Source organism: Phocoena phocoena, chromosome 10, assembly GCF_963924675.1.
Source record: "Phocoena phocoena chromosome 10, mPhoPho1.1, whole genome shotgun sequence".
Taxonomy (NCBI): Eukaryota; Metazoa; Chordata; class Mammalia; order Artiodactyla; family Phocoenidae; genus Phocoena; species Phocoena phocoena.
The window spans coordinates 43,838,899-43,854,317 of NC_089228.1; the positions used below are offsets into that span (position 1 = coordinate 43,838,899).

Here is a 15,419-nt window from a genome sequence, read left to right on the forward strand (position 1 = left end):
AGTGATAGAGAAAAGTTTTAAGACAGAATGCTTTTGATGGACAGAAGGGACCATTCCATTACCACTTCACTGATGGAATGAGGGCTTTGGGACAAAGGAGGGAAAAGTGATTTTGGAACCCTGCTCAGACCACTACAGGTAAGGGTCACGGAGAAAACTGTAGGACAACTGCATACCAGACAAACAGGTGAAGAGGAGCAAGGAAGAATTCTGGTTAGAAAGGTAGGTGGCCCAAGATGAACTTGATGCCTGGGGCTAGCTAACTGCCCCATATTCTCTCAGCTTCAAATCAGTAGAGACTGGCCTAGCCATCCAATGCCATGTGAAATATAGCCCAAAAAAGTAGTCTCTGGCACAATTTTATATTTGAAAAAAAATTTTATTTATTTATTTATTTTTTAAATACAGGAACCAAAGTTGGCAAAAGGAAGGCTCTGAGATTTTTATTAAAAATGTGTATGAATAAAAAATAGTGGAGAAACTTGTGCAGAAGACTAGGAGGCTGAGGTGGGGAGGAGAACACGTGGCTGGGGAGCTACAGCCGTTTGACAAGTGCCTCTTAGGCCAAGGGCACCTCACCGTGGCTTATTATCACTACAGTACGTTTTCACCTTTGGAGTTAACTCACTTCCTTGCCGAATATTTTCATCATGCAGATCACGTCTCAAGGACAAAGTTATTTTGTGGGAAAAAAATATTTTGTGGAGAAACCCTAAATTTAATTACAGTACCATTTCCTAGTTGTCATAATGGAAGTATTCTGGAGATTCTATGGTACACAGGGGAGGGAGCTGCTGAGATAGTTTGGGAGTGCCCCAGAATGCCCTCCACAGAGAAGTCCTGCAGTGATAGAACACTGTCCCTAAAAGCCAGCCATTCCTTTTAAGTCTTCCTTTTTTTTTTTTTTTTTTTTTGCGAGCCAAAATATCTACAGATATTTTCAGCAGTTTCTAAGGATACTTAAAGCCATGACTAAATTTACTCCTTTCCTTGTCTGTCAGCTCTTTATTTAAATGCAGTGGGGTTTGTTTTGTTTCAGTTTAAAAACCTGTGTTCCTCATAGAAAATTTCAAGAAACACTAAAAAAAAACGAGGCCAAAAACCTACCCAGTTTCTCTACTTGTATATCCGTAGTTCTCACCCTGGCTGCACATTAAAATTATCTAGATTCTTGTGGTTTGGAGTTGGGCATATGTTTAAAAGCTCTCCAAGTGATTCTAAGCGCAGCCAGGCTTGAAACCTACTGTATAACTAATAATCTGGCTCTTGATTATTTGTTTACAATCATTTAATGCCTAGGGCTTCAATTTTTAAAAATAATCGCCCTCATCCTGCAACTCCTTTTTGTATTTTAATTATTTTTTAACGGCTTCATAGTATTGGGCGGAATAAATATTAACTAGTAATGGATATTGCAATTTTTCTCCTATGAGAAAGAAATTCTCATGCAAACCACCTGTGCAGTCTTCATTTTATTTTTTTTTTCCGGGAAACTTCCTGTAAGATTTTTTTTTTTGGCTGTGTTGGGTTTTTCGTTGCTGCGCGTGAGCTTTCAGCTAGTTGTGGTGAGCGGGCTTTTCATTGCAGTGCCTTCTCTCGTTGCAGAGCACGGGCTCTAGGCACGCGGGCTCAGTAGGTGTGACTCACGGGCTCTAGAACACAGGCTCAGTAGTTGTGGTGCATGGGCTTAGTTGCTCCGCGGCATGTGGGATCTTCCCAGACCAGGGCTCGAACCCGTGCCCCCTGCATTGGCAGGCGGATTCTCAACCACTGCGCCACCAAGGAAGCCCTAAGATAACTTTTTAAAAATCTGAATTACACAGTGCTAACTTGTCCTCCAAAAATGCAAAATAATTTCTCCAGCTTTTATTTATCCAATACAGGCTTGTGTTCAACACCCCTTCCCACGTAAGGAAACTGCAGCCTAGGTGCAGGACCCGCTCAAGTTGATAGGTACAAAAGGCTGGGCGAGAGGTCGAATCCATACGGGGGGCGCTGGCTGACTGCCTGGCTGACTTCCGGCCCGCGTCCCTGGTCGCAAACTGCGTGTTCCAACCGGCCCGCCCCTTACCGCCATTCGATAGCGTCCGCGCCAGCGCTGCAGCCCGCCTTCCGGAGGAAGACCCGCCCCCACAACTCCTGCCTTGTTAGCGCTTCCGCTCGCCTTTCGTTGTCATTGGCTGGAGGCGGAATATATAAGGACGTCATTTCCGCCCGCGCGTTCTTTCCGCGCCAGATAAGGGTCCATGCGGCTTTGTGCTCGGTGAGTAGTTTGTGGCGTCCGGGCGTACCGCAGGGCCACCAAGACGAGCTTCCTGCCGCGACGAGTGGTGCGAGCACCTGGGTGGAAGCCCGCAGGCGGAGCGCGTCTGTTTTCGGCTCGGCGCGCTCGCCCTCGGATTTGGCGTCCTGCACGTGGCCGGGCTCGGGCCCGCGCGTTCCCACAAGGCTCCGGGAGCCCGCGGAGGTCGCGGTCCAGCCGCTGAGGGCCCGAGTTGGGGTGCCGGTGGCTGGGGGTGCAGAGAGACCGGTCTACGCAGTGCGCTACGGTCGCTTCGGGTCCCGACACTCGGCGGTAAACCCAGAGACCTAGGCTCCAGTTTTCTTCAGCTGGTTGGGTTGGTCTGTTTTTTCCCCGTTCGTGGTATTCCGTTCAAGAGTTAAGGTTCTTGGCGAGGTTTTTTGGTGCCGGACAGGCTAAATTAAAGGTCTAGGTTCTTATTCTGCTTGTCCAAAAGATTTCGGACAGGGGACGCAAAGAAAGGCACATACAGGGCCTTCCCCGGCGGTCCAGTGGTTAAGACTCAGCTGTTACACTGCAGGGGCCCCGGGTTCGATACCAGGTCGGGGAACTTAAGATCCTGCATGCCTCGCGGTGTTAAAAGAAAAAAAGTATTTTTAATGGTTAAAAAAAAAAAACCACAGAGACTGAGTTGTAGAGAGAAACAAAGAAGCAACTTATGAATGGGCAGAAGCGAAAGTACGCATTCGGAGAAGAATGCGGGCGTCCTCACGAGTGAGGAGCGCACCGAGGGGTTTTTCTGACCCCCCACCCCCCACGCCTTTTATTTCACTTTAATTCCTTGAATGGGCGCATATTTCTTTGTTTAGGGGCGGAATACTCATTGTTGGGAGAATCGGAGTGGGATTTTGATTCCACCTCGTTACGTCAGTTTTTGCTCTTTCCCGTCCGCCTCCAGAAGCCACCGCACCTGCGCTGTAAGAGCCATTTTCCCTTGCTATACGAGCGCCAGGCGTGTGAGGTGGTACAGCAGTCACCTGCAGCCTGTGTGCTCGGCCAAGCTCTCTGGGTTTTATGGTCAGGGTTCCCTCTTAAGGTGTCACAGAGTTTAATCAAAAGTTTAATTTACGTTCTTGTTGACACCATTCCTCCATGCTTCATGGTCTCATTAAGTGTAAAACAAGGAGGTGGCTTTGCTTTTTGCCTAATGTCTGTTTGAGGAGGCTGTTCTTGGGTTCAGCCCTGTCTTTCCTGTCTGATTTTGAGGAAAACTAGTTGTAATCGCAGGGAGAAGTAATGCCAAAGCTCCCAGCTTCAGTCCGCTTGAAAATAAACTTCACCTTTGCTTAGCTTTAGTCTAGAACATGGCTGCTGTTCCACGTCTAAGTCCTGCGTACCTTGAGAAGTATTAAGTCTCAGTTCACTATTTTAGTTTAGTTTCATTATCTGGGTGTTTTGTCCATCTCCATAATACTCTTTAGCAGGATTTCCAGCAGTTTTACAAGGTGTGGCATATTTTACAAGGTGTTCTTGTGTCTCGTCCCACTAGACTAAGCCCAGTGCCTGACACTAGGAGGTGTTGTCTATGGTTAGATTGTTTATTTCAAGTTTATCAGTATTTTTTATTGAAGTATAGTTGATTTACAATGTGTTAATTTCTGCTATACAGCAAAGTAATTAGGTTATACATATGTATACATTCGTCTTTAACATTCTTTTCCATTATGGTTTATCGTAGGGTATTGAATATAGGTATCTGTGCTATAGAAGAGGACCATGTTTATTCATTCTGTATATACAAGTTTATATCTGCTAATCCCAACCTCCCACTCCACCCCTCCCCCATGACAACCACCAAGTCTGTTCTGTCCTGTTTCTGTTTCATAGATAGGTTCATTTGTGTCATTTTAGATTCCACATGTAAGTGATATATGGTATTTGTCTTTCTGATTTACTTACTATGATAATCTCTAGTTGGATCCATGTTGCTACACATGGCACTTTCTTTTTTATGGCTGAGTAGTATTCCATTGTATATATGTACCACATCTTTATCCGCTCATCTGTCAAGATGGTTAGATTTAAACATTGAGTCATTTGACTCTCAAGAGGAGTTAGAATGCACCCGTTACCTCATCCCACTTGTCACTGGAGTGTAAAGGACTTTTGTTAACTATTGTTTTTCAGATTCCCGTCGTAACTTAAAGGGAAACATTAACAATGTCCGGAGCCCTTGATGTCCTGCAAATGAAGGAGGAGGATGTCCTCAAATTCCTTGCAGCAGGAACCCACTTAGGTGGCACCAACCTTGACTTCCAAATGGAGCAGTACATCTACAAAAGGAAAAGTGATGGTCAGTCATTGCTTTAGGGTTCTTTTTCTTGGTCATCCCAGCTGTAAGGACAAATTTTGATGCTTCTGTTCTGATGGGTAGTGCTGAGTGAAGTGATTTCTAAAATATCAGCCTTGGCGGGCTCTCACCAAGTAACATGAAATTAGATCTTTAGATGGGTAAGAAGCTTTAAAACTGAGTAAAAGTGCTCTGGTTTTTGGAAGGAAAGGTTTCTGGACTCCAGTGGAAGAGTGGCTATTGCTAGGTTATGTGACCTGGGTTGGGCCATGAAGAAGCATGATGTAAACATAAAGAGGAAGTTCGTCAGCTTATTTCCTAATAACTTATCTCCATGGTGCCTTATATTTTGTGGCTACTGATACAGGTTTGTAAAGCTGAATTCTGAGAGAAAAAGCCACAGATGGGAATTTGGCTTGCTTGAATGTATCAGGAAAGGGAATGTAGGTTGTGATGAGACTATGGAAGGCATTAAGTTCTTCAGCTTAGAACCACTGAAGGAATTCTGTGTGTGAGCGGCAGGGTTTAGAGGAGTTGGGGATGGGTCTGACATCAAGGCAGAAGATAAGAGGAAAAGAGTGGGAACAGGCCAGAAGTAGGTAAGAGCTTGTTGGTGTCTGCATGGGGGGCCTGAGGGCGGGTTAGTACAGGGGAAGAGTAGGGGGAAGGTGCACTTTGCCTACTGAATCAAGACTGCACACTATTAAAGCTCAGAGTGGAGGCCAGTCTTGGCCAATGAACTTCTGAGTGTCGGAAGTGTGCTATATTAATGGCAGGATTTTCGCTAACACCAGTAGAGCTTGCCTCTATGACTGGAGTTTGATAGTACTCGCTGCCACATGCATTCAGCTTTTTAGAAGAATGTTAACTTTTAAAGCTTGGCGCTAGGTGTTAACAAAACCTTGTGTCTAGGCATCTACATCATAAATCTGAAGAGAACCTGGGAGAAGCTTCTGTTGGCAGCTCGTGCCATTGTTGCCATTGAAAACCCAGCTGATGTCAGTGTCATATCCTCCAGGAATACTGGCCAGGTTTGTGGAACAATATGCTTGGTTTTTGTTATAAAACCTAAAGATGTTTTGTGATATATAGAAAAGCATAAGAAAAAAATAACCTGTAATTTCACTGTTCAGAAATCATTTGAAATTGCCCTGAGTCAGAGGAATTGCCAAAATTCAACCATTTCAGTATATTTATCACTTTGCATCTGACAGTATGTCACGGTTCATGTTTTCATGTCATTGTGTGTTTTCTTGTGCCACTAAATATTAAGGGATGACCCTATTAAAGTGGCTCACCACATTTTTCTGCAGTGAGCTTTTTATATTTAAAATGATGAAATACTGGGTTAAAAAAATTAAATGTCAACTTCAGAATATTTCAGGAAGGTCTTCTGAGAGTAGGGTACCCCCAGTCTTTGTCTGATAAGCAAGAGTAATCTTTGCCAGTTTAATGAATAAAAAATAGCTTAGTATTTTTTAATGGCAAGTAAGGTAAAACTTTAGTCTTTTTTGTCCCATTTCTATCTTGATAATTATTTCCTTTTTCTGCTGAGAAAACGGGTTTTTTAAAAAACATGCTTTATAAAAGCATTAAAGCTCTTAAAAGGATTTCATTCACCCTGTTTCTAATTTTTAAAAATTTGACTTGGATTTTGACAGTTTTTAAATTAATGTATTGATAGTAAGATGCTCTTTTTTTAAATTCATTTTTTTAAAACTTTTTATTGTATAGTATTTGATTTACAGTGTTGTGTTAATTTATGCTGTACAGCAGAGTGACTCAGTTACATATACATATATTCTTTTTCATATTCTTTTCCATTATGGTTTATCACAGGATATTGAATATAGTTCCCTGTGCTATACAGTAAGGCCTTGTTTATCCATCCTATATAGCCTAGTTTGCATCTGCTAATCCCAGACTCCCAATCCTTCCCTCCCCCATCCCTTATTCCTCTTGGCAACTACAAGTCTGTTCTATTTTTCTCTTTCATGGATATGTTCATTTGTGTTGTATTTTAAATTCGACGTATAAGTGAAGTCATACGATATTTGTCTTTCTATTTTACTTAGTGTGATAATCTCTTGGTCCATCCATGTTGCTACAAATGGCATTATTTCATTCTTTTTAATGGCTAAGTAGTATTCCGCTGTTTATACATGCCATATCGTCTTTATCCATTCATCTGTCTATGGACATTTCAGTTGTTTCCATGTCTTGGCTATTGTAAATAGTGCTCCTGTGAACATTCGGGTGCCTGAATCTTCGAATTACTGTTTTGTCTGGGTGTATGCACAGGAGTGGAACTGCTGGGTCATATGGCAACTCTAGTTTTTTGAGGAACCTCCATACTGTTTTCCATACTGGCTGCACCAGATTACGTTCCCACTAACAGGATTAGAGGGTATTCTTTTCTCCTTATCCACTCCAGCATTTTCTATTTGTAGACTTTCATGATGGCCATTCTGACCAGCGTGAGGTGGTACCTCATTGTAGTAGTGATTTGAATTTCTCTAATAATTAGCAATGTTGAGCATCTTTTCATGTGCCTATTGGCCATCTGTAGTTCCTTGGAGAAATGTCTGTTTAGGTCTTCTGCCCAGTTCAGTTGTTCGTTTTTTTGTTATTGAAATGTATGAGCTCTTGGTATAGTTTGGAAATTAAGCCCTTGTTGGTCACATCATTCGCAAATATTTTCTCCCAGTTCTTTGTATATTTGGTAGAATTCGCCTATGAAGCCATCTGGTCCTGGACTTTTGTTTGAAGGGAGCTTTTTAATTACAGATTGTTTCATTTCTAGTAATCAGGCTGTTCAAGTTGTCTGTTTATTGATTTAGTTTCAGTGGGCTTTATGTTTCTAGAAAGATGTCCGTTTCTTCTAGTTTGTCGGCATATAATTGTTCATAACGTTTTTTTGTTGGCATATAATTGTAATGGTATCAGTTGTGGTTTCTCCTCTTTCATTTCTTATTTTATTTGGATCTTCTCTCTTCTTGGTGATCCTGGCCAGAGGTTTGTCGATTTTGTTTACCCTTTTAAAGAACCAGATCTTGGTTTTATTTTAATCTCTATTTTATTTATTTCCTCTCTGATCTTTTTTTTTTTTTTTAATATTTATTTATTTGGTCATGCTGGGTCTTAGTTGTGGCTCACCAGCTCCTTACTTGTGGCACATGAGCTTAATTGCAACTCACGGGCTCCTTAGTTGTGGCATGCATGTAGGATCTAGTTCCCTGACCAGGGATCAAACTGGCCCCCTGCACTGGGAGTGCGTGTCTTAACCACTGCACCACCAGAGACGTCGCTCCTCTCTGATCTATCTACTTCCTTTTGCTGACTTGAGATTTTTCTGGTTTCTTAAAGGCCTGTATCGCTGTGAACTTAATCTCTAAGGAGTGCTTTTGCTGTATCCCATAGGTTTTGTGTTTTCATTGTCATTTGCCTCAAGGTTTTTTTTTTTTTTGCGGGCCTCACTGTTGTGGCCTCTCCCGTTGCGGAGCACAGGCTCCAGATGCGCAGGCTCAGCGACCATGGCTCACGGACCCAGCCGCTCTGCGGCATGTGGGATCTTCCCAGACCGGGGCACGAACCCGTGTCCCCTGCATCAGCAGGCAGACTCTCAACCACTGCGCCACCAGGGAAGCCCCTGCCTCAAGATATTTTATAATTTCTTGGATTCCATTGTTGACCCACTGGTTTCTTAGTAGCATGTTGTTTAGTCTCCCATGCAGTTGTTGTTTTCTTGTTTCTTTTTCGGTGGTTGATTCTAGTTTCATGCAGTTGTGGTCAGAAAAGATGCTTGAAATAATGTCTATGCTCTTAAATTTGTTGAGGCTTATTTTGTGCCCTAGTATGTGGTCAATCTCAGAGGATGTCCCGTGTGCACTTGAAAAGAATGTATATTCTGCTTTTTTGGCTCTAAAGTCTTGAAAATGTCTTAAGTCTGTTGTATCATTTAGGATCTCTGTTGCCTTACTGATTTTCTCTCTCCCAGATATGTCCATTGATATGAGTGTGGTGTTAAAGTCTCCTATTATTAGTGTATTCCTGTCAGTTTCTCCCTTTATGTCTGTATTTGTTTTATGTATTTGGGTACCTGTTGATGAGTATAGTGTCCTCTCCTTTTATTGATCCTTTTACCATATGTTGTGTGCTTTATCTTTCTATGTAGCCTTTTTTTTCAGTCTGTTTCGTCTGATATCAGAGTATTGCGACCCGCACTTTATTGTGATTTCCGTTTGCATGCAATATCTTTTTCCATCTCCTCACTTGCAGTCTACGTGTATCATTTGCCCTAAAGTGTGTCTCTTGTAGGCAGCATATCGTAGGCCTTTTTTTTTTTAATCTAATCCGCTGTTCTGTCTTTTGATGGAAAATTTAGTCCATTGACATTTAAGGTAATTTTATTGGTATTTTAAACATTGTTTTCCTGTTGACTTTATATTTATTTGTCTCTTTCTTTTTGTTTTTCCTTTTGTGGTTTGATGATTTCCTTTTGTATTGTGCTTTTGTTTTCTTGGTTTTTGTGAATCTGTTGTGTTTTTGATTTGTGGTTACCCTGTTTTTCAAATATGTTAACCCCTTCCTATATCAACTTGACTTAGACTGGTAGTCATATAGGCTCACTTTCTAGAAGAAGAAAAATCTACATTTTCTTTCATCCCCCACATTTTGTGATTTTGATGTACTCTTTTACATCTTCATGTTTATCCTTTTGCTTTAAGTGGTTATCATTGCTTTTAGAGAAATTTTTTGATTTCTTTTTAAAATCTGTTTACTGGTTTATTTTTAAGTGATTTACTTTCCAACTGTGATTTTTTTTTTTTTTTTTTTTTTTCCCCTTTCCTATAGATTCTTCTTTTCTATTTAGAGAAGACCTCTCAGTATTTACTTTAGGGTAGGTTTAGTATTGTATTATTACTGTATTAGTATTGTATAGTATTATAGTTTTTGCTTGTCTGAGGAAACTCTCCTATTCCAAATGATAATCTTGCTGGGTAGAGTTGCAGATTTTTCCCTTTCATAAGAGTTGCCACTCCCTTATGGCCTACAATGAGCTGAAAGCCCTATGGGGGTTCCCTTGTAATTAACTCTATTTTTCTCTTGCTGTCTTTAGAATCCTTTTGGGGGGGCATTTTAATTATGTCTGGGTGTAGGTCTGTTTTGGTTTATCTTGTTTGGGATGCTCTGTGCTTCTTGTACCTGGATATCAGTTTCCTTCTTTAGGTTTGGGAAGTGTTCAGCCATAATTTCTTTTTTTTTTTTTTTTTTTAAACATCTTTATTGGGGTATAATTGTTTTACAATGGTGTGTTAGTTTCTGTTTTATAACAAAGTGAATCAGCTATACATATACATATGTTCCCATATGTCTTCCCTTTTGCGTCTCCCTCCCTCCCACTCTCCCCATCCCACCCTTCCAGGCTGTCACAAAGCACCGAGCTAATATCCCTGTGCCTTCATAATTTCTTCAAATAGATTTTCAATCCCCTTTCTCTTCTCCTTCTGGGATCCCTATTACGTGTAGGTTGGAATGCTTTATATTATCCCATAGGTCCCTTATATTGCTTTCATTTTTCATTTGGCTTTCTGTCTGCTGTTCTGATTGGGTGGTTTCCATTCTGTCTTCCAAATCACTTTCTTCTGAAGATAGATCACTGTCTTACAGATAACGTTCTTCTGCATTATTCATTCTGCTATTCATTGCCTTTAGTTCAGCTTTTGTCCCTGCAAATGAATTTTCTGATTTTTCTTGGTTCTTCCTTAATAATTTCTAGTTCCTTTTCACAGTAATCTGCATTTCTGTTGATAGTCTTTCTCAGTTTGTTCAGTATTTCATTATTTCCTTTTTTAACTCGATGTCTATTAGACTCGGGTCTTTTTCATTGTTTGTTCTTTCAGGGGAATTCTCTTGATCTTTTAATTGGGAGTGGTTCCTCTGTCTCCTCATTTTACTTATATTTCTCTTGCTCTATGAGTTGAGAAAGTTATCTACTGTGGTGTTGGAGGGCTTTTTTTTTTTTTAACTTATTTTATTTTGGTTGCTCTTGGTCTTAGTTGTGGCATGCGAACTCTTAGTTATGGCATGCATGTGGGATCGACCTAGTTTCCTCAGCAGGGGTCGAACCCACGTCCCCTGCATTGGAAGGTGGATTCTTAACCACCGCGCTACCAGGGAGGTCCCTTGGAGGGCTATTTTTATGTGGGAATGTCACTGTATGGCCTCTTTGGGTTTAACATTTTTGGTGTGGGCTGTTTTTACTATGGATGCCTGCTGCCTCTTTCCTCAGTGTATGGTGGCCATCATCCCCTTGACAGGAGGTGTGACTGGTGCGGTGAGTAGAGCCTGCACTAGATGTTGTTTACTCTGTGGTTGTCACTACCCTGTCAAAGGCAGGGTATCTCCCTAGTTGTTATAGAGTAGAAGCCCCCAGAGCTGAGCTGCAGCGTAAGGTAGGCTGGATTGGAGCGTTTCCACTGGGAGAGGAGCCACTGCGTCTTTCTCTCCTGGAGCTGTTCACTGGCTAGTGTGCTCTGTGGTGCCACCTGTCACCCACTGTGCTGTTGGCACTGCCCTTGGCCCCATCGTAACCCGGGGAATGCTGGTAGTCAGCCCTGGTGTCCTTCAGGTGTTGTTTTCACAAGGCCACCCACGCAGATCCATTGAAGTCAGGTGCCAGGACAGCAGTAGTCGCACACCCGGATCCCCTGTAGGAGGCAGCTCAGACCCTGGCCCAGCCCCCGTGTGCCTGTGCCCACAAAGCCCACAGCTGCTTAGGCAAGACCCGTCCCAGTTGCAAGAGGCTGCACTGGTGACCCCACTTCTCCTTTCGCATGCCACTTAACAGTGGCGCTTCCCTTCTGTGGTGGGCCCGGCCTTTTTCCACAAACACTCCTGGTTGTGGCTGTGCCACTCTCCAGCCCCTTCAGGCTATCTCTGCACAGCCAACACCAGTCATCTCTCTGGGTCTGTCCTCTAAACCAGCACCCAGCCCCACCTGTACTAACGGACACGCATCTCAGGCTGGGGCGTGCAGGTCTCTCTGTTATGCCTACCAAAGCCAGTTGTGCTCTCCTCTGAGCCTTAGGAGCTCCCTTTCTGTCCCTGTTGATCTCCCCACCGTTGAGGGGGCTTCCCAGGGTGTTGGGAGCCTTTCCTCTTCTTCACCTCCCTCCTGGGGCACAGGTCCCATCCTGCTTCCTCTTTTTTTTCCTTTTGTCCAACCCAGTTTTGTGGAGATCTTTCTTACCCTTTCAGGTGTTTGAAGTCTTCTGCTAGTGTTCAGTAGGTGTTCTGTGACAGTTGTTCCATTTGTAGATGTATTTTTGACGTAGTTGTGGGAGGAGGTGAGTTCCATGTCATTCTACTCCACTATCCTGATCGGAACCCCTTGCAGATGTATGTTAACGGGGTTATTCCCCAGAGGCTGGCTTATGACGACCTCTGTGGTTTGATGTATGGCTGACAGTTTTAATTCTGCTGTAGAATGAACGTAGTGACCACTCCGTGCTTCCCTCAGCGAAAATTTACTGAGTATCTAGATTGGTCCAGGCAGTGCTTGCTGAGTGCTTGGAATATAGCAGAAAAGCAGTCTATTTTTGAAGGGATAAAGGAAATAAGCTTTCTGTAGAGTTAGAGGATAAGAAAGGTGGATGTACTCCTGCTCTGTATAGGTTGCCTGTGACAAAATCTGACTGGTACAGAAGTGCTTACTGGATGCTGGGCACTGTTCTGCATGGTGTAATTTTTACAATTCTATGAGACACGTGAGTAACTTGCCCCAGTTACTCGTAAGTGACCTACTTGGTACTTGAACCAGGCTGGTTGGCTCTGGAACCTGCAGAAGTGAGGAAGTAGTGAGCCTCAGATACCTGAGGGAAGAGCATCCCCAGCAGAGGGCCTAGGGGTGGGGCCGTGCTTGGCATGTTTTTTGGCTCTAATTTTGTAAGTATTTTTCATGTAATAAGTGAAGGATGTAGAAGAATACTGGATGTTTTGAATGTTTAATTTGATGGTTTCATTTTTCAGTAAGGGATTTCAGGAGGTTCTGACTAGATAGGCTGCTTCATGTGATTACAGAACTTGGTGTTGACCCATTTATAATTGCAGAACTCCTGCAATTCTGCAAGATGGCGCTATCTCTGGAGCACTGTTAACTCTTTAATATTGATTCTTCTAGCGAGCTGTGTTGAAGTTTGCTGCTGCCACTGGAGCCACGCCTATTGCTGGCCGCTTCACTCCTGGAACCTTCACTAACCAGATCCAGGCAGCCTTCCGGGAGCCAAGACTTCTGGTGGTTACTGATCCCAGGGCTGACCACCAGCCTCTCACAGAGGCCTCTTACGTTAACCTGCCTACCATTGCTCTGTGTAACACAGACTCTCCTCTGCGGTATGTGGACATTGCCATCCCATGCAACAACAAGGTAACAATTTTATGATCTAAACCAGAGCTGGAGAATAAGTGCTCTAGAGACAGACATTCCTCTGCACATTGTTAGAGCTTGGAGTTGAGGCCACTGGCCGATGAACTCACAAGTGTAGGTAGTGTGCTACATGAGGGGCAAGTTTTTCGCTAACATCACAAGGGTCTCTGGCCCAATGAGTGGAGTTTGATAGTAATACTTGCTACAAACGTATGATTTTAATACATGAAAGCTTTAAGGAGAGATGAAAAAAATTTTTTAAATGGCCTGTGTTTTCTTCTGCTTTTCTCCATTATTTCTTACTCCTGGACCTCTCAGGCATTACTTGGCCTGTTTTCAGACTAACTTGATGTATCCTGATGTAAGATCCTAAAAAGGTGCGTTGCATATGGTTCAAATGTTACACAAAAGAATCAGGCAAAGGTTTTGTTTTGTTTTTTTTCCTACTACCAGTCAGGCACTGACCCCAGGTTAATTCATTTTGTTGTCTAGAGTGGATTCTTGATTAATCCCCATGATTCATTCCAGAATGTGGCAGTCAAGGTTGAGAACCAGAGTTATGGAATAATCTTGTTAAATAAGTAAAGTCTTATTATTTTTATTGGAGTGTATTGCCTTACAATGTTGTGTTAGTTTCTGCTATACTATAAACACTTCTAAACTAAGACATGTCTGTTCACATGGTACCAAGGGACCCAGCTGTTAGGTGGAATGGGAGGTGCTTGCTGTTTGGGGTTCGCCGAGTATCACTTTATAATAACCTGGCACTCTTGCAGGGAGCGCACTCGGTGGGTCTGATGTGGTGGATGCTTGCCCGGGAAGTTCTGCGCATGCGTGGCACCATCTCCCGTGAACACCCATGGGAGGTCATGCCTGATCTCTACTTCTACAGAGATCCTGAAGAGGTGAGCTTCCTCCACAAAGGCTTGTGGTGACATGAACAATGGACACTTTAGTCTGTGCTTCTTGGCAGTAAAGTCGAAAAAATTTTTTTCTAAACCAGATTGAAAAGGAAGAGCAGGCGGCAGCTGAGAAGGCTGTGACCAAGGAGGAGTTTCAGGGTGAATGGACCGCCCCAGCTCCTGAGTTCACTGCTGCTCAGCCTGAGGTGGCGGACTGGTCCGAAGGCGTGCAGGTGCCCTCTGTGCCTATTCAGCAGTTCCCCACTGGTACGTATCAAGATTCAAGGGCATCAGGCTGGTGGTTTAGAACTTCTGTGTTTCCAGTGTAACATATATATGCGCGCATGTGTGTGTGTGTGCGCATATATATACACACTTTATATATATACACATATATACGCACACTTTATATATACGTATACAGTAAATCCTGTACATACAAACGAGTTCCATTCTGAGACCACATTCGTAAGTCCAACACAGTTAGCCTAGGTACCCAACTAACACAATGGGCTATATAGTACTATACTGTGATAGGCTTATAACAAACACTTCACACAAATAACACATAAAAAACAAAAAATAAAACATTTTTAATCTTATAGTACAGTACAACAGCTGGCATACAGGGGCTGGTATCGAGTGAATAGGCAAGAAGTGTTACTGACTGGAGCTGAAAGGTCGTCAGCTATCGGAGGTGGAGGGGTAATTTCACTCACACCTGACCTTGATGGCACAGGTCTGGTTCCCTGCTGGATTCAGTTCTGTCTCCTTGAAAAAAAAGAGTCAGTGATGTCTTGGTAGTACTGTATGTACCAGCTACATCACCACTGCTTTTACACTTGCTTCCGGACATCCTGGGCTTGAAGTAAAGATACTGTAACTGTGTGTGCTCTATACAGTACTGTACAGTACACAAAAGTAAAACCACTTGTAGAGGAGGACAGTGTACAGCAGACGTGCGAATTAACTTATGTGATTGGACATGCGAATACACGTTCTCTTTGAGAGTTCATAACTTGAAGGTTCGTATGTAGGGCACTTAGTGTATGTATGTGTACATTATACGTATATACACATATACATACACTATATATATATATACACACACATACTAGCATTAAAGGGTTTTTGTCTCGGTGTGCCATAGCTGTGCTGATAAACTAACAGGTTGAATTCAGGTGCTTTTGAAATGTTCTGTCTTTGTCTTTGTCCTTTGAAATGTGTTATCTGTTGGAATGCAAGGCAGATTGCTGCTGGTGGTGGGGGTGACAAAAATACTACGGGAATGGGGCTGATGGCTTTCTCTGTCTTTTTTTGGTATTTTCTCAACAGAAGATTGGAGTGCTCAGCCTGCCACTGAAGACTGGTCTGCAGCTCCCACTGCTCAGGCCACCGAGTGGGTAGGAACAACCACTGAGTGGTCTTAAACTGTTCTTCCACAAACTCTTAAAATGGAAATAGGTTGATGGAAATAAACAGTTTCTAAAAATTGTG

The 15,419-nt window shown here is 42.8% G+C and overlaps 1 protein-coding gene and 2 non-coding genes across 4 annotated transcripts; all 3 read left to right on the forward strand.

Annotated features, from left to right (window-relative positions):
* Positions 1 to 2,223: 2,223 nt before the first annotated feature.
* Positions 2,224 to 15,419, forward strand: RPSA (ribosomal protein SA). 2 transcript variants are annotated; one of them, XM_065885711.1, is made up of 7 exons: positions 2,224 to 2,263; positions 4,430 to 4,595; positions 5,505 to 5,623; positions 12,775 to 13,020; positions 13,797 to 13,925; positions 14,024 to 14,189; positions 15,258 to 15,419. In XM_065885711.1, the coding sequence occupies exons 2-7, from the start codon at positions 4,463 to 4,465 to the stop codon at positions 15,350 to 15,352; spliced, it is 888 nt and encodes a 295-aa protein (XP_065741783.1). In that variant the 5' UTR covers positions 2,224 to 2,263; positions 4,430 to 4,462; the 3' UTR covers positions 15,353 to 15,419. The 2 variants fall into 2 exon arrangements, with proteins under 2 accessions (XP_065741783.1, XP_065741782.1); XM_065885710.1 differs by lacking the exon at positions 2,224 to 2,263 and having other exon boundaries at positions 4,463 to 4,595; positions 5,505 to 5,644.
* Positions 5,285 to 5,435, forward strand: LOC136130086 (small nucleolar RNA SNORA62/SNORA6 family). The gene has a single exon (XR_010656289.1). It is a non-coding gene; the product is annotated as a small nucleolar RNA SNORA62/SNORA6 family (small nucleolar RNA).
* LOC136130085 (small nucleolar RNA SNORA62/SNORA6 family) lies at positions 13,081 to 13,230 on the forward strand. Its single transcript, XR_010656288.1, has one exon. It is a non-coding gene; the product is annotated as a small nucleolar RNA SNORA62/SNORA6 family (small nucleolar RNA).